Consider the following 22579-nt stretch of genomic DNA (forward strand, 5'->3'; position numbering starts at 1 on the left):
GGAATTCCTGTGGGACTTTGGAATGTGGTTTTCCAGAAAAAACAAAAAGTGGGATCTGGGGTGTTATCACATTTTTCTCTGCAGCCGGCTTGGCTCGACAACAAAAATGGAGAACATGACATTTAAATGGGCCTCTAACTCCTTCACTAGCCCATTCGGTGTCAGCAGCAGAATGTATTGACTCTGTTGTATAAAGCGTGGCCAGTACTCCTCAGCATACACTGATGCACTTGATTGAATCGGACACCAGTCAGATTATAACGAAATCAAACACGACATGCGCTAAAACTTGCAAGCTGCTTCCGGTGAATGTGACACACCAAGATAATTCAACAAATCACACATTAAATGCCATGAAAGTGTGAAACATCAGCTGGCAATAATAAAATGATGGTTGTCAGTCGACTAGATGTGAAAAGCCTTTTTATATTTTACATCAAATCACAAGATACATTTTTATTGCCACATCTAAGATAAAAAAATTTTATATTTCTTGAACGCACTCATGATAAAGGCTGCTCAGTTTTCTCAAGAATGTTGTCGGTTTGAACCTGCTGGTGGGCTGGGGGCTTTTCAGTGTGCGGCTTCCATGTTCACACAGTCCAGAGACATGCATGGTAGGTTAATTAGCGGTTCGAAATTGGCCGTAGGTGTAAATCCGAGTGCGAATGGTTGTCACTTTGCTTTAGCCCTGTGATGAACTGCTGACAGGTCCAGGGTGTACCCCGCCTCTCACCCAGTGTCAGCTGATGTAGACTCCAGCCACCGTGACCCTCCGCCACGGTGCAAAGCAGCTACAAGTGATAGAAAAGCTCATGATATAGTCAGAGCACTGCAGTTCTAGGCACTGTGTGGGTTTGTTGGCAAATCAATGGAAACACAACCAAACCTAAAAATACCAAGCAACAACCCACATGTGTGAACCTGTTCTTATTAACCAGTTTGTGTTGTCTGTCACCTTTACCCAGCAGTCACATTACACAATACATATCTGAGTTTATTGCTTTTTATTGGCCTGTTCTAATTATCTAAGCCTGCCTAATGATAGATAACATGAAAAATGAACGCTGTGTTCTGTCACTGTTTACCCATTTTGTGTTTTAATATAATGGATAATACAGCGCAGGTTTCTTTAGAGACATATCTTTATGATTTTATTGTTAGCTGACGGTGCTGTGTGGCAATAAAGCTGTGAATTGATGAAGGGTCGTAAATGCTGTCAGACATTATTAGGCCGTTTGTGTTTTGTTTCCCTGAGCTAGCTACTTATGTTTGACAGAAAATGAGCTACAACAAATTTAGCAAATCATTTAAGTCAGTTTTGAGCACAAACGCTAGGGCTGGGCGATATATTGTTTCAGCATCTACATCACGGTATGATAGAACATCATGTGCTCTGATTTAAGGGTTCTGGGATTATTGGAGTTTTTTCATTTACAAGATATGGAGTTTGTTGGCGTGCAGGCTTCACATGTGCACAGCAAAGTGAGTGAGGAACAGGATAGAAAAGGAACATTTGGTTGCAAAAAGAAAAAAATGCAATGTCAATGTGGAAATGTTTCAGCTACAGAAAGGGTGACGTTGGCCAAAAAAACAGGGACTTTTTCAGCAGTGTCTTGCAATTCTTGCCACCACAAAACGCAACATGACTAATTTGTTTGTCCAGTTGAATCAGTACCACAAAGCTCTGTGTGATTGTGCAAAGTCGGATGTGAAGGCAATCCAAAGGGAGAAAAAAAACTATTTTAGATGCCTTTTCCAGAGTTACCTCATATGAAAAAGGCTCCAAACAGCTTTATTTGTACCTTTTTGAATTACTTTTTATTATAAAAATGATTAGAACTAGAGTTTAAGGGATCTGGTAAAGAATTCCGTGTTTTTTCATACTGCAATCTATATAATCTAAATCTAATAATCTTTTCTCATATCATGCAGCCCTAAAACATGCTCAGAATTCAATGATTCCAGACTTTTCCAGACTAATCAAGTCTTTTATGATAGTAAATTTAACATGTTGGGGCTTTTGCCAAACAATAGAAGCAATTTGAAAACATCACTTTAAATTTTATCTATGAAGTGCATTAGTGAAGTTTTATATTCAAGATTATTAATCAACCAGGATCTGACAGTAACAATATAACAAATATAAATATAATATTTTAAATGATTTAAAAATGTGTCAAGAGGACAGAACGTTATTTGAATTACTATACACAAACTCCTGCAAAACACCTCCACACGTACACAACAACAGGAACCTGCTACAGCTAAGTGAGTTTGTATTGGCAGCGAGGAACCCACAGTCGTGGAATATTTATGGCCCTGTGGAGGCCGCGAAAAGGTTAGTGTGAAGGGGAGAACAATCCGAGACCCAGGTTACACAGCAGCAGAGGACGCCAAGGCCTGGAGGGACCCCAGCCAAATGTCGCTCGAACACGCACGCTGCAAAAACGCAACCTACACACTGGACGTTCAAGTGCTTCACAGCTACACACTGATGAGACACCCACAGCTCGGCACTCAGTCATGACTCATGCCATAATAGCCTTCCCACCAGCACCGACTGATAACGCTGGGAATAGTGGAGTTCATCATCGCTGTGGTGCATCATCACGCAGCTACTGCAGCGTGGAGAGAGTCGGGCCCAAAGAGGATCCTGGTGACAAACACAGCAGAAGTAATGGGCCCGTCTCTAACACTGCGGTTAGCGCCGAACGTCCACTGATGTAAAACAACAGACTTGTTATATCTGCGTACACTGCACATCATATTTGTAATACTCAGCTACAGTCCCTTGTGCGTAATCTCAGCTGACTCAGAGTGAGAAATTATTCCCCAAACTGTCTCCTCTTTCTTGATTGAAAATTTAGAGGATGAAATTCTGGTGAGATCATCTTATTGAATCATACAAAACAATCAGTAACTGAATGAAAACTTCTGGCTCACTATTTAACTTGAATGCTACAGAATCAACATTAAACCCAAAAAAGGAGGAAAAGTTAACGAGTCCGCCAACATGTAGTCAAGCTGCAACAAGAATAACTATTAAACATCAACTGATGGGATTATCGATTCATCAACTGACTTCTAAAACAGTCAAAATGGTCTGAATCCAGCTTCTTAAATTTGAACATTTTCTGGTTTTTATTTGCTCCTTAATGACAATTAACTGAATATCTTTGGGTTGTGGACAAAACAAGACATTAGAGGACATTATCTTGAACTTTGGGAAACACTGATTGACATTTTTCACCATTTTTCAACACCAAACTAACTGATGAATCAATAAAATATTCACAGGCACTTCAGCAATGAACATAGTTGTCAGCTGCAGCCCGAATGTCGGGACTTTATGCGTCCTCACATACCAGCTTGGCTTTAAGCCTAATCCTTCAGGCCATGAACTGGGTCTATTAGACAACACTGATAATCTTTTCGTTCTGTGGAAGTTTGTCCATCAACGACTATGTTAACACTCATCAAGCATCTCCTTCCACAGCACAAAGCTGCTGCATTCCCATGTGACTGAGGCTGTGAATTTTACTAGCTACAATTAGTGGTAGCGCTGTGTGTCCTGTGACATTAATAAAACAGCCACTTAAGTCTGTAATTATGATGCTATGGAATGGCCAGGGTCCTTTTAAAGCATTTTCTGGATCAAAATGTCACTGACCCCTTCACCCTGCAGGTCTCTGTACAAGGACCAGGCTGTATGCGTTTTATTTATGTCGCATTTTTCAGAGATTGTCACTTAAAAGGTCACTGCTGTGGTTACAATGGCTGTAGCATTAGTTATGTGTTATTTGTTGTTGGCAGAGATGCAGCTGAAAGCCTTTTAAACAGATTCAGTGACATCAGTGTTTACTGACTCACTGTTATAAAGCAGTTACTGACAGTAGTACAATATACATTTTGAGTTTTTCAAAATCTTTCTCTGGTCTGATGATGAGGATAAGTACACTTGTTTGCCTTCCAAGTGTCCTTTAAGATTGTTCAGTTTGACCTTAAAGTTTTGCAGCTGTTTCTGACTAAATTTATGGATGTTTTTTCAGGTGGAAGTTTTAGTAAACAGCCTGGAGGGTTTAAAGGTGATTTCAAGTGTGTGTGGAATTTAATGGTTGTTTCAAAGCAAAAAATAAACTCTTGCAACATGACTTTGGATGATTTTTGAGGAGGACAGAGTTTTCCGGGCATGAGATGAATCAAGGTAGACAAACTGAACAAAGGGCTGTTTCATCTATGTAAAAAAAGAACAGAAAATAAATTATATCGATGCATTTAAAGCTGAAACTGTTCATTTGCTAAATTTCAAATGTGCAGAGGAGCTGCTTTTCACTAGTATGTTGCTTCGTCAGTTTAATATATTTCAGTCAGACAAAGCAAGATATGTAAAGAGTTCTGGTATTTCAGATTGTTGTTTTTCTTTAACTACTGTGGAATATTTATGTATTTGTGTGACACATTACATTTCACAGAGGCACAAACAAGAAGTAAGAAGGATGGAAAGAAGTATGGATGCAACAATAGAAGGAAAGAAAGGAGCACGAAAAAAAGAAATGACTGAAGAAAGGTGCTATCATTCATTAACTTAAAAACCTGTATTTAAGCTCCATTACCAGCTCCGTGTTCCAGCTCTGTAGCTAACTCTGACCCTTCACCTCACTGTGAAAACAAGAGTAAATTTCTCCTTTTGGAGAAAGGCAGAGTGTGACTGAGCATATAAACTGTGTTAAGCTGTTTCTCCATCCATCTACACCTTCCATCCACAACGTTTAAAACACTGACAGGTGAAGTAAAAAACACTAACCACCTCATTCCAACGCATTCAGCTGTGAATCTTTGGGTCCTGGCATTCAAGTGGACATTACTTCGACACGTACCACCCACCCAAACATTGTTGCAGACCAAGCACACACCCATCCGTGGCAACAACACTCCCCGGTGCCAGCGGTCTCCCCCAGCAGGACGATACACCTCGCCACAATACACATTTATAAAGATGAACAGCCAAGGGCCTTGACCCAGCCTTGAAACTCGACAGATCCCGATCTGATCGAGTATGAACGGGTTGAGCAAGAACCCAGAGGACTCAAGGGATCAACTGTCAACGGTACCAGACACCACAGGACACCCCCAGTCAGGTCCTGTGTCCGTGGCCCGACGGGTCAAAACTGTTTTGTAGGCAAAAGGTGGACTTATGCAATGTTAGGCAAGAGGATTTAATGTTGTGCCTAATGACTGTATAATTGTATGTGTCTGTGTGTGTAACAGGATCTTGCGTAGTCTGGCTCTGAGCCAGAGTCCTGTCGATATCCAAGCCTGTCTGTAATGCAGACAAACATGCACTTTGTTATCAACTCTCCCTCAGGGGCTACCTGAGTCTATGAAGCACTTTATCGATACACTTTCACATGAGAGCAACACATGTACGACAGCGACTGAGCCATGTCCCCTAATATTCAATTCATCCTCATACATGAAAAGTCATTCACAACGTTTCTTCTTGCAGCTCACATTGTACTAAAAGACCTCCTCAACTAGTTCAATATGTCATGCATGCCTCAGCGCACTTGTCTTGGCGGGAGGAGGAACAGGCACTGCAGACTTCATGGCCAATGAACTGTAAAGATGTGGTTCTGCCTCACTTGAACAGTCCCGTCCTGGTCACAGACAGTGTGGGGCAGACGTGTGTCCTCTGCAACAGCTAGCTGTGGAGGCTGAGCTGGCATGTTGACACCCACAACAGAACCTGTAGCTGTGTAAGCACACCTACAGGGTGTATAAATAAGCTGGATTGCAGTACAACTACTCCCGGCTGATGCTGATAAAGCAGCACGATGCTGCAACTGAGCAGATAAACTCCAGCCTGAATCATCCAAGCATACATAATGACACTCTTCCAGCTGGAGTCTATAAGGTAATGCTGCTTCGGCATTCTGACACCAGCACTTTTATCATGACATCACTACACCGAAAGGCGCAGGATTGGCCGACTGTCAGACGGGACGGATTCCGCTCGGTGACGGACCAATCAGGCCAGGACGAAGATCAGATGACATCACTTTTCTTCTAGCCATTTCCTGTCAATGGTGATGCTAATGCTGCTGAGGGCAAACACAGTCATGTGCAGAAACGTGCATTATTCTCAACACACACTTAAAACGCACTAGGACACTCAAGGACGTGCCACCCATGGGCTGTGTGTGGCAGACACTGAACGTTTGACATTGTGTAAGCATATGAATGACAAAGCAATAAGGTATTAACCAGTGTGTGACAAATTTATCACAACTCAGCCGCAAAGACTTCTCTCACTAACCGCAATCGCCTTTTCTTTTCAAGAACACGAACCAGTCCAGCAGCATACTGATGAGCCTAACTCATCTGTGACCTGTAATATAAATATGACAGCTGTCTTTTTTTTATGCCACCTCTGAGCTCCGTCCACCTTTGAGTTTAATATTCTGCCCTGCAACCATCATTATCATTCAATACACGCTACTGTTTGAAGTAAAGGTGTTGTAAATTCAGTTTGCTGTACATTTCAACCTCCCCCCCAGTACAAAATAAGGAAGCAGCCCACTGAAAGTCCCATGAGGGACAGTGGAAAAGAATAAATAATGCATGTAAAGCAGGGTAGAGCTAAATGCAATCCATAACAGCAAGACATAAAAAAAAGGAAATAAATAAATGAATGGAGTCTTGTACAGCTTGTAGCAGTGCCAATAAACAGATCCTGAACCTATATTAGGTTCATTTATCTCTTGGTACATAACAGGGAGCTTAGAAGTGACGCAACATGCTAATATGTGTAATATGTTTGTGTAGATTCTGAGTCATCCAGTTCATGGAAATCCTCAGAATAAAAAGTGGAATTTTCTTTATGGTTCTTGAAGACCTTGAAAAAAAGATAAAAGTCCAGTTGCTTATTACTGAAATTCTCAGTCTGACTCATGGTGTTGAACTAGGTGTAGTGGATTTCCCATTCTAAATGATCTTATCTTTTGTGCTGAGGACTTTGAGGGTCAATGTGGACTCTGTGATACCTGATAGGGGTGAAAATACCAGATAAGTAGGGTTTAAAGCCTTGTAAACAAACCACCCAACCCTGCTCCTAACTTCTCATTATTCCCTTTTATACTTGCTGTAATATCTCTCGGTTTAATAGTTTATGTTGCTTTTTTAATTAGCTGCCGGTAACTGGAGGGTAATTTCCGTTTATGGGAAGGCTGAGATTGTTGTTTCAAACAATCTGACTCAACCACTCGACTGGTTCAACCTGCCTTTAGCGAGAGCCGAGGGATTAGCCGGAGCTAACCCCGATGCTAACACGTTAGCAGCCACGTCCCAGGTCGAAGAGGGCTGAAAACGCAACTGACAGTCCGACACACAACACGAACGTGGACTAAATAACAACACCGTTTACTTCCACGTCCAGCGAAACACACTCGTAACATTAAAGTGACATTTTGAGGACAGCTAGCTAACTGACAGCTGTGTCCTTCCCTCCCCGCTGCCTGCCCGTTAGCCTCCGCTCGCCACTGACCTGGAGAGATGCTTCAGGATCTGCTTCTTGATGAGCCCCGCCATGGCCGCGCAAATCCGATATCCGAGCCGCCGCTGCCGGGTGTCTGAGCTGTCTGGCTAGCTGGCTGGCTGCTTTAGCCTCACCGCTAGCTTTTCCCACTCGAGGTATAAACAGCTCAAATTCTTATCCCCGTGTCAGTCTTCATTTTAGCGGCGTTCCCGCTCTATTCTCGGAGGGGTGAGGGAGGCAGACGGCATCTGAGAAGTCCAAGCGACAGCCGGGCTCCGAGACAAAGCATATCGCGTTAGGCCATTTCATGCAGATACACTGATAGAGCTCCAAAACGGTCCAGATCTCTGCAATATCGCACACCGTACACCTGGACGGCGGAGCGGAGCGGCGTCGGTTGTCACGGCGTCTGGGCGGAGACTGATGCTGCGTTCACGGTCTGCTGGGAAATCTGCACATCACCTCCAGCGACCCATGACTTCATCTGAGATGTGATTCATATTGTTTGTTTGTGTCGACTGTTAAGCTTTCTGGCTAATTGCGTGTGCCTTATGTGTATATTATGTACGCACTGATAATTTTGTCTTCTTTTACCTGCAATGTTTGGTTGCCAAAAGGCTGCAAATTTTAAAAAAAAGGAGTCTTTTTGCAAACTCAACATGCAAGTCAATTCAGTTTTATTTATTCAACACCAATTTACAACATGTCACCTCAAGGCAATTCACATTACAAAGTTCAAGAGAATAACCCAACAAATCCAAAGATTTCCTCTTTACCTGGAAAAAACCTCTAGAACCAGGTTTAGGGAGGCCTCGCATCTTCCTCCACCGGTTGGAGTGAGGGTAAAACGTAGAGAGAATATAAACAAGAACAAACATAAAAGAACAATAAACACTTGGTTAGTGAGGCCTGTAACTGCAGATCAGAAACGTGCAGCTCCACAGCCAGAGGACAAAAAGTTACTGACATGCACTAGTAGAATTTAATTGTATCTAGAGAGAAAGAAAAAAAGGGAGTGGAGAGGAGAGGTACTCAGTGCACCATGGAAAGTCTCCCAGCAGTGTCAGTCTATAGCAGCATAACTGAGGGATAAAAATCACCTGAGCAGCACTAACGATAAACTCTATCCAAAAAGGAAAATTTTAAGCCGCTGTCTGCTTCCTGAACCCAAACTGGGAGCTGATTCCACAGGAGCTAAAGGTTCTGCCTCCTGTTCTGGTTTTTAGAAACTTCAGGAACCACAAGAAAACCTGCAGTCTAAGAGCAAAGCAAGAGCTCTGTTGGTATGATATGGTGCAATAAGATCTTTAAGATGCAACGGAGCTCGGTCATGAAGAGCTTAGTGTGTGTGGATTTACACACAGGTACAGATACATAGTAAGTTTGTCAAAAAGAATAAAAACAACATCAAAAAACTGATATAAAATCCATATTTTGCTTCTTTAGTTAATTTATTTAATCTTCTCTTTTGGTTTTTCATGACTGTATGTGCGACTGCTGGACAACAGGTGTCTAAAAATATAGAAACAATAGTTTTTGCACATGATGCTGAATGTATTATTTCTCATAGGTGGTCAAACACATCTTTTTGTATGTCATTTCATTTTTGTATCTCCCTGCTTTTTTGTTCTCTTTATAGTAATTTCCCCCCAAAAAAGTGAAGTGTGATGTGCTAGTTATAATCGTTTTCTTTTGGAAACTCTTTTCATGGATACTACATTTATAGTCTAGTAGTTTTTGTCTTACTCAGGTCATTTCTCTATGTGTCGTGCACTCATACAGGATGCTTTATGCTGCTTTCAATGACCTTTGTTGTATTGCACATAGTTACTGATTTAAAGAAAATTTGTGGCAGTAAATCTTTTTTTTTAAAATAAGCATCAACAATTCATTTAGCCTATCACACATATAATGCTGCAATTTCATGCCAAACAAATCTTTTACTTCTGCATTTCTGTTTTGTGTAGAAGTAACTATCACATGGAGTAAACGTGGATCTGGCTTCACTGCGTTGCTATGGCAGCATAAAAACACTTTTAGTGACATCTAGTGTTCAAACTAAGAACATACCCTGGACAAGGTACAAATTAACTGGTTTTTCTTGAAGGGTAATTTCAGAATACAGCTGAGGCAGCAAAACTTTTTCATACAGGGATGTTTTCTTTTTGTGGTTTGCAGGCTGAGATTTTAGGATTTGGCCTGAACACAACACTATAAACAAACTCTAGAGTTTAATGTTAGAGGAAACTACAAATTATAAAGTCAAATTAAGGCCTAAATATATACTATTATTTTTTTAAAATGCATTAATCAGGAGTAGAGAAGGATATCAAGACCAATATAAAGTGATTATTAGCACTAAATAAGCTGAACTAAAGCATTTAAAGTGATGTTTTTCATTGATTTAGTGAACTTTAAGTTAAGAAGAGGAAACAAACACATTTACACTGGGCAGAAATGTGTTCATTTACTTGCAAGCATAATCTTAGAGCCATAAAATGTGACTCTTTCCCCCTTTTTAACTGAAGAAATGCAGCCACTGGAGGACTTTGGACGCTTGCCTTCTCAGTCTGTGGACATAAAAGCTGTGAGTTTTGTGATGTGCAGCTCTGATCCTCAGATATAAGATGTGACAGGCTGCAGAGCTGCCACGTATGAAAGGAGGAGCGAGCTGGAGGAAAGTGGGAGCTCCTCCCTGCACTGCTTCTCTGCGGAAAGTTTGCATCAGCACAGAACAGCATTTAGAAGCATGTGTCAGATTAATAATGAGAAGTTTGCGCATGTAGTGCACAGATTGATAGACTTTAAAGAATGTTGGTGAGAGTTTGCGCCAAATTGATGCGTCTTTTTTCCTCTAAAATCGCTGTGATTCACTTCCAAAGTTAAATCACTTGCTTTTGCAGTGGTTAAACCTTGCACAAAATTAACTTAAGCTCCTCAAATGGCTGTTTGGAAATGATCAGAGGCTGATGCTGATGTGCAAACTTCCTTCTCATCTTTGTTTTTTTTTTTTGTGGTTAAATTATTATCTGATCCAAAGATTGAACCAACATCAACACTCAGCTCCAACTGTAGCACAAATCATTCATTGTTTCCTGGTGGTTTAAGTCATTAAAACAAGACCAATAAAGAGGCTGGGGCTGAACGTGGGACAGCCCCCATCCGCATACCTCAGCGCAAAAAGCCCCGTGGAAAGACACGACGCGCTCACTGATACGCTGCTGGTCCAGCCAGTGGGCCTGAACTGGAAACCTTCCCCATCCCATCCACGACTGCAAAACCAAAAAACTCTCTCACACTCACTCACACACACACGTCTCACCGAGCTCCCACTGACGATGACTGCGAAAAACCGACACAAGTCCAGCGAGAAGAGCGTCGCATCCAGCCAAGAAGATGCGCCAAAGAAAAGCCCAAAGAGCAGCAGCAGCAGCAGTAACGGGCTGAGTGGCCCCGGATCTCAGGGGCCACGCTCAGGAAGCTGCCTCGGGCTTCTTGTGACAACAGTGTTTTATATCGCGTTGATAGGCGCTGCAGGCTTTGCTGCTTTTTATTTACAGCAAGTTGTGGAGGAGATCCGGCAGGCAAACGCAAAACATGAGGAGAGCGCACAGCAGAGCGCAGAGCTGAGCAGCAAAATGGAGAGTGTCGTTCAACAGGTAGGTGGGAAAGGATGGGAATCAATGGAAAGAAGTGTCAGAATAGTTGAAATGCTGCAAACTGTCTCCAGACCCACATACTTAGGAGCATACTACATGCACACTGCTGTTTGTTGTTGGTAGACTTGATTTTGTGCAGAATTACATAAGCCTCCATGATGTTGTTGTACTTTATGTACTGTTGGGGGTTGGGTGCATTTACAAGGATGGATGTGCTGAGCTGGTTAAACTTTTCAAGCAGCAAAGTTGAGTTTTTAAAAGTTTTAAAGTCACTGTAAGTCTAAATTATAAATCACTCCTACTTTATGTTGTTTTTTCATTCTGTATGAGAAGAATCTGCACAGAGCAGATAAGGATGACTTGTCACTGTCAATCACTTCAGGGGAGAGAGAAGACATTCTTCCTTTGTGTCTTAAAGAATATGATTTCACTATAAGCAGTCAAATCGTTACCAAAAATCTTTTTCCAAGACTGAAAAGTGCTAAAAGTTGCTTTAAAGAATCCTTATTCAATGCCATTGCCTGGAAATTAAAGTGCCCATTTGCTTATATAATTAAAGTCCTCCCCTATTTCATTCATTCCTCACTCCTGAATCATTTCCCTGCATCCTATAAGCAATTTTAGTTCCATTCAGCATGTATTGCTCTCACTTACAAATATTTACCAGCTCTGATTCCAGCTATGTGATGACTCATCCTATGCAAAAAATTATAGCCACTACAGGTTCAACGTGTTTGAGCTGTTTGGTAAATTTAGATGACAACTCACCACTTAATATTAACTATAATCTATCTGCTCTCTATCACATGTTTCCCTTAATTGTAGTTACTTTAAACATTTTTAAAAAGTGTTCCTTTTCAGCAAAAATTAAAATTAGTTGCAGCAACAACTCAAAAGTGCTTTTTCCCCCAAACATGATAAAAGTTAGGATTATTTAAGCTCAAAAAATGTTTATACTGTCTCCACATTTTGTAATTTATAAGCCTTTAAATATTACACTCAAGAAATATGATGTAAAAAAATGCATTATATTGGAGTATCTGTTAATATTCAGTGAGTGTAAAATTTGAACGTACACTGCGTAATTCTAACATTAATAAGAGCAAAGAAGATAAAAGCAGTTTGACAAAATAATCTCAACTCAAAGTCAAGTTGATGGCATTCTTCTGAGATTTCAGCCACACCCCATGACCTTCATGAGCAAATGAATGCATCTGAGTCAACTGAACCAAGCCTATGTTGACTGAGACGCCTCAAGTTACTGGTGAAGAACATGAGATGACACTGAAAGCTCCGGAAAAGGCTATTAAGTTCATTATACACTGTAAAAACAACAAAAACATAAAGGAACCTTAGAAATCTGACAGCAAGTGTGCGATGGAATCCTCTATCATTCAAAAACTGTAAAAACTGTGACAATAATGTAAAAACTCTGTAAAATACTGATTCAGTGTCATATCCAGTGTTACAGTCACACATTAGAAAAGAACAAATGACTATTTGTTAAGATACAGATTTTTTTATGAGGATATTATTGACAATTTTGGCCTGTTTTCTTTACAGCAAACATGTAAATAGTACTTTTTTTCTGTGATTTCTTTTTGTAGATATCTGGAATTTAACAAAAGAGAAAAATCTTTTAAAATAAATGAATAAAAGTTATTAAAAAATTATATAATTTTCAATGCTTGATTTTTTTCAAATTACTGCAAATATGTGTAAACTATCAGAATTTTGTACTGATTTAAACACAGCAATAATAGTGTCATTTTACAATCAAACTATTGTAATAGAATGAATTACCATTTATAAAAATACAGATTTTTGATGTGGAAATATTTATAGTTTTGGCCTGTATTCTTACAGTTAAAATGTAACATAATACTGTAAATCTGTAACTGAACAAAACTGGGAACATCACTGAAATAATAGTTAAAAAACAATTACAGTTAAAAATGGTTTGTTTTTATTTTCCAGTGCATTAACTTAAAAATTAAGCTTCAGTTGTACTTTAGTTAAGGATTGTATAATTCTATGGGTAATATTTAATATAAAATTTTGGAAAGCACTTAACTTCGGTCAAGTAGCTTTGAATGGAGGAACATGTTCTTCTCCTTCTTGAGCTAAATGAACAATAAGCTATCTGAAAAAAACATCATCACAAAGCTGAAATTGAGGTTATTTTTCTTGGAAAGTTGAGATTTTTTGGAGACATGTCATGAATAGATACAGTGTTCGTGTGTGAAAGCCGTGGTGTGTGGATGTTAAAATGGATTAAAGCTGTGTGTTTCCATGTCTTGTGCAGGTGGAGTCTCTGAGGAGTGTTGTGGATGGACTGGAGTCATCACTGGGCATCACACGGGTGGAGCTGGAGGGAGCCGTCAGCCGGATGAAGAGGGGCGAAGTGGAGACCAGGAGGGTGGAGGAGGCCCTTCAGAAGCTCCAGAACGATCTACTCAGGGACCTCTCAGTGGGCATCAACGAGGTGAAGGAGGCTCGAGAGAGGGACTTCTCCTCTCTGGAGAAGACCGTGGAGGAGCGTCTGGCTGAGGTGAGTCAGTCCATCAAAGCCAGCGTGGCGGAGTTCACCGAAGCTCAGGGCGAGGCGCAGAGCCAGCTGGCTGACCTTAAAGCCCGGCTGGGTGACATGGAAGACCCTGTCCTCATCAAACAAGAGCTGTCTGCCATCGTTAATGCTGTAGCTGAAATCAAGACAGCCAAAGAGGGAGCTGACGCCTCAGCTGATTCACTCAGAGAGCAGATCGGTGCAGTGAGGGAAGAGCTCCAGACTCGCAACCGCGAAGTGGCTTCACTGTCTCAGGAGGTAGAAACAGTGAGGTCAGTGGTGCAGGAGACCGCTGGCAGTCTGAGGCAGTCAGTGTCTGCAGCAGAGGCAGAAGTTCAGGTGCTAAAAGACAAAACTGTGACACTGGAGAGCGGCGTGGAGCAGCTCACTGACGCTGTTCGTAATGTGGAGAAGCGGGCGAATGAAGCAGCTGATCAGGCGCAAAAAAGATCCGAAGACCTAGAAGCCAGAGTTAAAGCATCAGAGGAGAGCGGAGACTCGCTGTCCGCATCCGTGTCAGACATCACCTCCAAAGTAGACTCACTATTTGCCAAATACGACACACATGAGAGTGAACTGGCTGCCCAGGGGGAGGCTGCGAACAGAGCCAAGGGTGGTTTAGTGCAGGAGCTGGAGGCAGTGAAAAGCAGAGTGGAGGAGCTCCAGTCCAACATGGCCGCTGTGAACGGCAAGCAAGCTGCAGAGGACTCCAACCAGGTGGAGGAGCTGCAGAAGAGGCTCGCCGCTCTGGAGGACAGCAGCGGCAGGATGAAGCCAGAGCAGCTAGAGAGTTTGAGCAACATGGTAGCAGGATTGGAAAGCAAAGCAGCCAAGCTGGAAGGCCACGATCAGGCTATCGCTGCCCTCCAGGAGGCGCTGCAGAAGACCACGCAGACACTCGCTGGTTTAGCCAAAGCCCCCGGCAAGAAGAAGTAGGATCACACCAGGGTACTGAAACATCCAACACCAGGGACGATACTGAATCCAAACGGGTGACTGCAACCCACTTTTCTTATTCTCTAGAAGAAGAATTTCTCAAACTTGATGGTTGATGTCATGATGTTGCACACTTTGGTAGAAAACAAGCAAACAGGAGGAAAACTGAAGCGAGAGCTGGACTGCTGATCTGTGAATTCAAACCCACACTCATTCTGCACTGTAGTTTTATTTTCTAATATTTTTAATGTTTTTGTTTTTCTGTGCCAGGGCTGTTTTTTTGAACCTCTAAATGCAATAATAAGCTCTTTTTGAGCACTCCTTTGTTTACTCACTCACATGATGTTTTTTTTTTTTTTTTACAAGAATAAAAAAAAATCTTGTTGACTCGAAGCTGTGCAGAATTATTTTGTGGTGTGAATTTTATGACGAAATGGTTCCTTAATTTGGTTCAGCTGCCTGTACTGTTACATCATGGGGGGATACATGCATGGTGAGGGCGGGAATGAAAATGTACAGTGCTGAGGGATGATTAAAAACAGAAAATCCCTCTTTAACTACATAATTAGCCTCTGATTATCAGCTTTGCAGCGACTGAATACCTGATGTCGAACTCTTTCATTTACAAGTGACAGCTAGCAGATAGTTTTGACTCTCTTCCAGGTGTTTGGTAAAAATGTGCTCTCTTGTGCAACACCTGAGGCACTTGTTGTGCGACCGCTTCACCGGAAAACTTCAAAGTTTCGCTGGAAGGCATCTGGACGCCAATAAACTCTTGAAATAACGCAGGAGGGCCCCCGAGAGGCCAGGAAATGCTCACATAGCTGTGGAAACGAAGTGGAATGTCAAGTTTTATAAGACCACAGGGGTAAAAATAAGGAGCTTCTTCACGTCAGTATCAATCAGTTCAGCTGCACGTCTGCATGCTAAATAGCAGCAGCGAATGAGCTGAGCAGGTAGCATGGCTCTGTCCAAAGATCTGGGATTAAAAAGTTAAAAGTGACATTCTGCTGTTTTATGGAGGCTTGACTATTTGTTGCTCAAAACCACTAACTGTACCAGTACAGTTGTTTCTACATTTTTTGGTCTGATTGCTGAAGCTTGATTAACCAACAGTGGTGGTTTTTGTGGAAGCCAAAAAATGCCTTTCTACAATTTTGATCAATATTTAACACTGACAGCAAAAGCAATTCAGAAATAAAAGCTTGAATCAAGTTGAATTTTCGTGAATTAAAGGTCACCAAATGTTTTCTCCCTGACATAAATCATTCAGGTTAGTTTCACTATATATTTTCCCCTGAGGCTGCAAGGTGGCGCAGTGGTTAGCACCATTGCCTCGTAGCAAGAAGGTCGTTGGTTCGCGTCCCAGTGAGGACACCCGGGATCTTTCTGCGTGGAGTTTGCATGTTCTCCCCGTGCAGCGTGGGTTCTCTCCGGGTTCTCCGGCTTCCTCCCACAAAGTCCAAAAACATGTTGAGGTTAATTGGTGATTGTAAATTGTCCGTAGGTGTGAATGTGAGTGTGCTTGGTTGTCTGTCTCTAAGTGTAGCCCTGTGATAGACTGGTGACCTGTCCAGGGTGTCCCCTGCCTTCACCCTAAGTCAGCTGGGATAGACTCCAGCCCCCCATGACCCGGGTGTATAGATAATGGATTGATTTTCCCTTGATCGGCCAAACAACCCCTGCAGTGGATAACCGCTGGCCCACAAACATTAAAGTGGCATCTATAGATTCTCAGCAGGAATGTGAATAAGCATATTCCACCAAATTGTGAAGCTCCACCCTCAACAATGATAGAATTATTACTATTATAATTTTTACATTTCCAGAACTTCTGAATCACAAGACGTGAAAGAAATGAAAAACAATAAACCAGTCACATGTCAATCAGGCAACTCCAACAGAGCAGGACAGAAACCAGGAGAGGAATCTCTGTCATGGGCTTCACAAACAAACCTCAAAAACATGTTTGTACATTTAGGAATGTTGACAGACCGGCTGCTAAACTGTTCACACTCCAAAATATTAAAAGCGAAGGTTACTGGATTTGTGCTTTAATGATGTTCAGACTATCCAGTGGACAAATGTTCATATTTATTAAATTTTTAACATTGATTTCCTCAAACAGCAGTGTGACAGGTGATCAGATGGAATAACTGAACGAAAGCCAAAAAATGTTTTTCATGTCGGCCTGTGCATCTCTCCGATATCAGACAGATCAGCTATTTCACTAACCTGTTTAGTCGTAACATTTAAATCTCCCTCAACTGCGGTGAGATTAGTTAAAGTCTGTCGGAGCTCAGCGATCTCCTGCTCTCTCTTACCGAGATCTTCTGCTAATTGTCCTATACGGAGAGTCAGGTCTGACAGCTGAGGATCAAACGCCCCAAAGTCTCTCTTGATAGCGGCCACCTTCGGTTTAAGGTCGCTGGCGAAGGTCACTGTTCTTATGAGGCGAGCCCGGTCGCTCTCCAGCTCCCTCAGCCGCTCTGAGATCTGCTTGTCAGTGGCAGTGAGTTCAGGGACTTGCCTTCGGAGCTGCTCTATGGCCTTAGTGTTGCGTTCTGATGTGGCTCGGAGATTGGAGACTCGATCTATGCTGTTGGCCAGCACATCGCCGATGCGTTTCACCATGTTGTGCTCCACCTGAGTGGTCTTGTCCTCCAGCTCCCCCACCTGAGTCAGCAGAGACTCCGACTCAGACTGCAGGCCGTCCATCCTGCGCACGTCTGTCCTCACCGACGCCACCTGGAGGGACAACACAGGAGGAAATCAGTGTGAAACTGCAGCTAGGAAATGTTTGTGTTGTAAAAACGAAGGGGTTTGTAGGAAAAAAAACATTTTCACCCCTGCAAAAGGAGCTTGTTTCATTCATTTTCCTGTCAGAAATACAAAAGAAGACACTTTTTTTTTTTTTTTTATGAATTTTTAAATTTTAACTTTTTTGTGATTTTGAATTAAACAAAAATCAACAAAACTACAAAAACAGAGTAATGAGTAATGTGACTTTACATGTCTAATTTAAAGTGATATAAAAACCCACTAAATGTGGATAACCATAAAAAGAATGTCACACATTCGCAAATTTACTATCTTAATTTCACAAATATTTTCATTTTATTTAATAGATGAAACTGTTAAATTCAAGTTTATTACTCTAAATTTATTTATGAAATGAAATACAATTGTGACATTTAACAGAAAAAGAAGTGTTAATTCTGTAATTCTACATTGAGTTAATTGATCTATTTTAAATTGTTTTTAAGTTAATTATGGTAAATTACTGATGATTATTTTCTTTCTTTTTTTATAGTTGTAAGAAATGTTTAAAGTAAAAAATGCCAAATATTTGGTGGTTGAATCTTCTCAAAACTCAGGATCTGAAGTTTGTCTTTGCCATATATGGTAGTAAGCTCACATGAATTCATTATTCAAGAAAAAACTGCAACGTTATTCAATAATGGAAAGCCTGCGTCTAGAGGGCCAAAGCCCTGCACAGATTTTTTTTATAGTTGACAGAAACAGAAAAACAAAGAGTCTGCAAGCAAACAAGTGGACAAACCTTGTTGGTGAAGTCCTTGGTGATGGCTGAGGTGCGCTCTTCAATCTGTCCCACAGCGTTTCTGAGTGAAGTCAAGCTGCTCTGAAGCTGAGCTCGTTTCTCCGTCAGCCCGGAGGCCCATTCCTTCAGCCGGCCGACGTCTTGCTCCAAACCCTCCAGCTGAGGCTGCAGAGACCCCCGCTGACCCCCGAGACCCTCCAGCATCAGCTGCACGCTCTCACACTGAAACAGAACACATAGTACATGGAGTGATGGATGCCACATGTGTGTTTGTGCAGGAGACGGAAGCTACTTGAAGCAATCCTGCATTACAAGGCATCAGTTGTCTTCCCTTTAAAAAAGAAAGGCCATGAGAGAAACTGGTGCCTCAGAGCAGAAGGCAAATGACAAAACAAAGTACATTCAAACAATACAACAGGCATTATATGTATAAAAAATGTGATTTTATTAAATAAACTCAGTGATTAACTGCTTGCCATGGTGGAAACAAATATCAAAAATATGTTGATTAATTTTACATTTACAAAAGCTGAAAGTAATGATTTTGTTCATTATTGCTTGTTTTTCTGATTACATTATCTACGCATTTGTAGGTCTATGTCAGGAAATTGCATCCAATTTCTTAACACACCATCAAAACACTTCTTTTCTCCAGGAAACACTTAAAAAAATATTCAGTTTACAAATGAATAAGACCATAAACTGGACAATGTTTGCTTGATACATTAAATAAGCAATTGTCAGTCGTCTAATGAACTAAATGTACATGTAAAAATGGGCACAGTTATTGTAATAAAACTTCAAATGGACAGCTTGAGAGTAACAAAATGTGCTTTATAAAAATGGTACATGAAGTTAAATGTGTGTGCTGTAATACAGTGCATGTACTCCTGAGTTCATGTTGACATCAGGCTACTTTCACAACGATAGGACACAGTTTTCTGACATTAAACTGAGGTACAACTGTCACAAAACTTTAATACTGAACTTCATTTGAGACTTTTTACAGCAAATAATAAGACCCGACATCGCCACTCCTTTTCCCTAGCCGACAAAACAATGACATCATTCACTGAGGTCATCATGAGGGGGTTGAGTTGGTTCGTCCTGGTCATCCCTTTCCCACTCTTCCTCCTCCTCCTCTTCATCTTTCCAACCCTCTTCCTCCAGAGTGTCAGAGTCCATGTGGCCGTCGACCCTACTTTCCCTCAACACCATGGTGAGTTCATGGACCGCCTCTTTAACCACGGACAACTCATTCTTCATCTTCAGGATGCTGTTGTGAGCCTGCAGGGTGTCCAGCTCCTGCCTGATCTCGAGGATTTCATTCAACGCTTTCAGCATGCTGTCCTCAGTCCCAAACACCTGTAACGTCACCTCCTCCAGCCTCTTCTCTGCCGCGTTCAGATCGCCGCCCAGCCTGAGGATGGAGCGCACCGCCTCCTCCACCTGTGGCAGGTGCTCTTCACACTGCTGTGCTCGGGGAATGTGCTCCTGGAGCTGAGAGTTCAGCTCAGCCTCCCTCTTGCTCAGGCTGCTGAGCTGCTCCTCCAGCCTGTGGATCTGCTTGGTGTTCCAGTCCAGCTGATCCTGCGCTCGCTTGGCGTCCTCCTCCTCTGTGCGCTCCAGAGCTCGGGCGTTCCTTTTCGTGCTGTCCTCGAGCTCCCCCAGCCTCTCCGCCAGCGACCGGGCCCTCTGCTCAGCCTCGTTCACCCGCTCGGTGGCTCCGGCGTGAGCGTCCCGGGACTCGGCCTTGAGGGCGGCCAGGTCGGAGGTGACGGCAGCCAGTCGCTCCTGCCACGTCTCCGTCACGTTGAGGAAGTGGGCGTTGACCGTCTGCAGGTCCCGGGAAGCGGAGTTCTCGTCGGCCTGCATCGCCATGACAGCGGCGTGGAGGGTGGAGATGTCCTGCTGGAGTCTTGTCGCCAAGGAGACGGTGGAGAGCGCTGCCTGAAGGTCATCCTCAGAGGCGGCAAGCTGCAGCCGCAACACAAAACAGGGGGGCTGTTTCTGTGGGAGCTCTATGATCCTCAGTGCTCATATCAAATATATACAGTGAAAGTAAGCTCATGCAAACATGAGGCTGAGCAGAAGTGAACTTTAAAAGAAGAAACAATGTGCTGAGTGAGGCCCCAAATGTCAATAGAAATGTAGGAGAGATCGTTTGTGCTCAGCTAAGTGTAGTTTTTTCCTCATGACAATAGGCTTGCACAAGTTTTAAATGTCATTTAATGCAGTGATTTCCAACATGTGACCCCTTAACAATAAAGCAACGTTTTCTTTCCTCTTTCTCTGAGGTTTATGTGGTGTGAGAGATGTTTTGTCTCAGCCTAACTTGTCAAGTTTGAGTCATTTTTATGGGTTTGAATATGCTAAACTATCCAGAATGTATTATGAAAACCAGAGACATTACGAAAAATTGTAAAAAATCTCTGAACATTTTGTTTGGCAGAAACACTGCAATTGTGGGTTTTTTTTCTTCTTTTCTATTCTGTGAATCATCTCTTGTGACAAACTGGCAGAACCCAACCCCTGCTTTGTGAACCAATGATGTCAAGAGACTTTGTTTTTTCACTCAACAAAACTGAAACTTAAACCACAATAAACTGGACTACTGTAAGTCCCTGTATATGTGGTTGACACAGTCCAGTTCAGAATGCAGCTGCCAGGGTCTAAAAAAAATCGTATAAAAACTAAAAAAAAACAAAAAAAAAAACACATCACATCACTGCTGCTTTGGTTTATTTTCTCTGGCTTCCAGTGAATTATAGGATTAAGTTTAAAAAGCTACTATTTGCTTTCAAACCCTTTCATCATAACTTGACAGTACATTATCAATAATTTTTTGCCCTTCGACCACTTAGGTCATTATCACATTTACTCCTCTTGGTCACCTACTCATGCCTGAAAACCAAATTCAACAAGACCTCTTTGGTTACACACCCTGACTCTGGAACGGTTTCCCATTCCACATTAAATCCCACCACTGGCAATTTCTAATCAAAATAAAAGGCACACTTTTTCCCCCCATTGTTTTCAGTTCTCTCTGAAGCTGCCCTAGTTGTACCTACTCTTAATTGCTTTAATCGCCCTTTTGTTTTCTTTTAAGCAGCTTTAACTGGGTAAATCTGCTACATTAATCTTATTTCTCTGTTGGAAAGCACTTAACTAAACTGCTTCTCTTCTAAATGTACTCTATAAATAACGGTGACTTGTTGGGACAAAAATTTCTTGCTCTAAATATAGAAGTAAAAACAAACTGAGGACACATTTAAAGGATCATTTCACCCAAATTGCATACAGAGTGACTACATATTATAGCTAACACCTCAAGTTAGATTGAGACAGTTTTCCAGACAGTTTCAGGTATATTTGCCCAAGTTTTGCAAAAAAAAAAGCAATGAAAAGCTCCATTATTCTGGAAAATACAAAGAACACACTGTCAAAAGGTAGAACAGAGACCATTTCTTCAGTGGAAGGTAGTTTTAGTGAGTCACATTCACTTAAAAGGCAGAAATCTCAAAATTTGGGCAACTAGGAATTTGGGTGAAGCGACCCTTTAAAGCTCTTCCGTGGCCTTAAACGCACCTTTTTAGAAACTCTGACAATCTCCTCCTCCATGTCGAACAGGCTGGAAGTTTTTCCATGCAGCGATTTGTACTTTTCTTCAATTTGGGAAAACTTCTCATTCTGCTGCAGCACCATCCTGAAACCCAGAGGAACTTTAGCAGACAGCAAAACACCACAAACAAAAAACCTGTTTACATCATATTAATATTTTAACTCACCAACTCAAAACTCCGCAAGCTGCAAGCGACAGTAAACACATCAGACTTTTAACGTCCAGACCCGAAGACGCTTTATTTGCTCCAGTGTTTTCTTCCGTCTTCACTTTCTGCGCTTCATACTTTGCAGTTTCTGATAGTTCATCGTTTTGTTTCTGTGCCTGAGTTTTCTTTCTTTGCTTTACTTCAGTTGGCATTTTAGCAAGCTAAATAAACCGCTGCTTAACTTTTACTTTGAGAAACTAAAAAAAAAAGCCTACCAGATAAAAAACGAAATACCTATTCGTTTCTTTGCCGGGTAAAATAATATTCCTGCTTCCGATACAAGTTCATAATGAAGGAAATAACCTTTAAAAAAAGGTTTAAATAACGGCTGTTTCTTGCGTGTTACCGCTATAAGACAGCTTTAAGGCTTCTTCTCATGCTGCCTTCAAGTGCTCCTTGAAAGAAATTCCACACAGCTCAGTGAGAGGCATCAAAACTGCAAATCTGCCACAAACACAACAATTGTTAACTCAAGACTACATCAGACAT

General features: G+C 41.7%; 3 protein-coding genes across 5 annotated transcripts in view; 1 reads left to right on the forward strand and 2 right to left on the reverse strand.

Moving 5' to 3' along the window:
- Positions 1 to 7943, reverse strand: part of bltp3b (bridge-like lipid transfer protein family member 3B) — a 37793-nt gene extending 29850 nt beyond the window's left edge. For both annotated transcript variants that reach the window (XM_008289216.1, XM_008289215.1), the window contains exon 1: positions 7547 to 7943. In XM_008289216.1, coding sequence (XP_008287438.1) covers positions 7547 to 7590 — 44 coding nt within the window. In that variant the 5' untranslated portion in view covers positions 7591 to 7943. The remainder of the gene's footprint in view (positions 1 to 7546) is intronic.
- A 2891-nt stretch (positions 7944 to 10834) lies between these two features.
- Positions 10835 to 15091, forward strand: ckap4 (cytoskeleton associated protein 4). The gene is made up of 2 exons (XM_008289217.1): positions 10835 to 11196; positions 13502 to 15091. The coding sequence occupies exons 1-2, from the start codon at positions 10876 to 10878 to the stop codon at positions 14696 to 14698; spliced, it is 1518 nt and encodes a 505-aa protein (XP_008287439.1). The 5' UTR covers positions 10835 to 10875; the 3' UTR covers positions 14699 to 15091.
- A 1427-nt stretch (positions 15092 to 16518) lies between these two features.
- ikbip (IKBKB interacting protein) lies at positions 16519 to 22473 on the reverse strand. 2 transcript variants are annotated; one of them, XM_008289219.1, is made up of 4 exons: positions 22049 to 22473; positions 21849 to 21966; positions 18261 to 18482; positions 16519 to 17446 (listed from the first exon to the last, which is right to left on the reverse strand). In XM_008289219.1, the coding sequence occupies exons 1-4, from the start codon at positions 22240 to 22242 to the stop codon at positions 16880 to 16882; spliced, it is 1101 nt and encodes a 366-aa protein (XP_008287441.1). In that variant the 5' UTR covers positions 22243 to 22473; the 3' UTR covers positions 16519 to 16879. The 2 variants fall into 2 exon arrangements, with proteins under 2 accessions (XP_008287441.1, XP_008287440.1); XM_008289218.1 differs by lacking the exons at positions 16519 to 17446; positions 18261 to 18482 and adding an exon at positions 18682 to 20237.
- Positions 22474 to 22579: the final 106 nt, after the last annotated feature.

Source organism: Stegastes partitus, unplaced genomic scaffold (genome assembly GCF_000690725.1).
Source record: "Stegastes partitus isolate 25-593 unplaced genomic scaffold, Stegastes_partitus-1.0.2 Scaffold599, whole genome shotgun sequence".
In the NCBI taxonomy this organism is placed as follows: Eukaryota; Metazoa; Chordata; class Actinopteri; family Pomacentridae; genus Stegastes; species Stegastes partitus.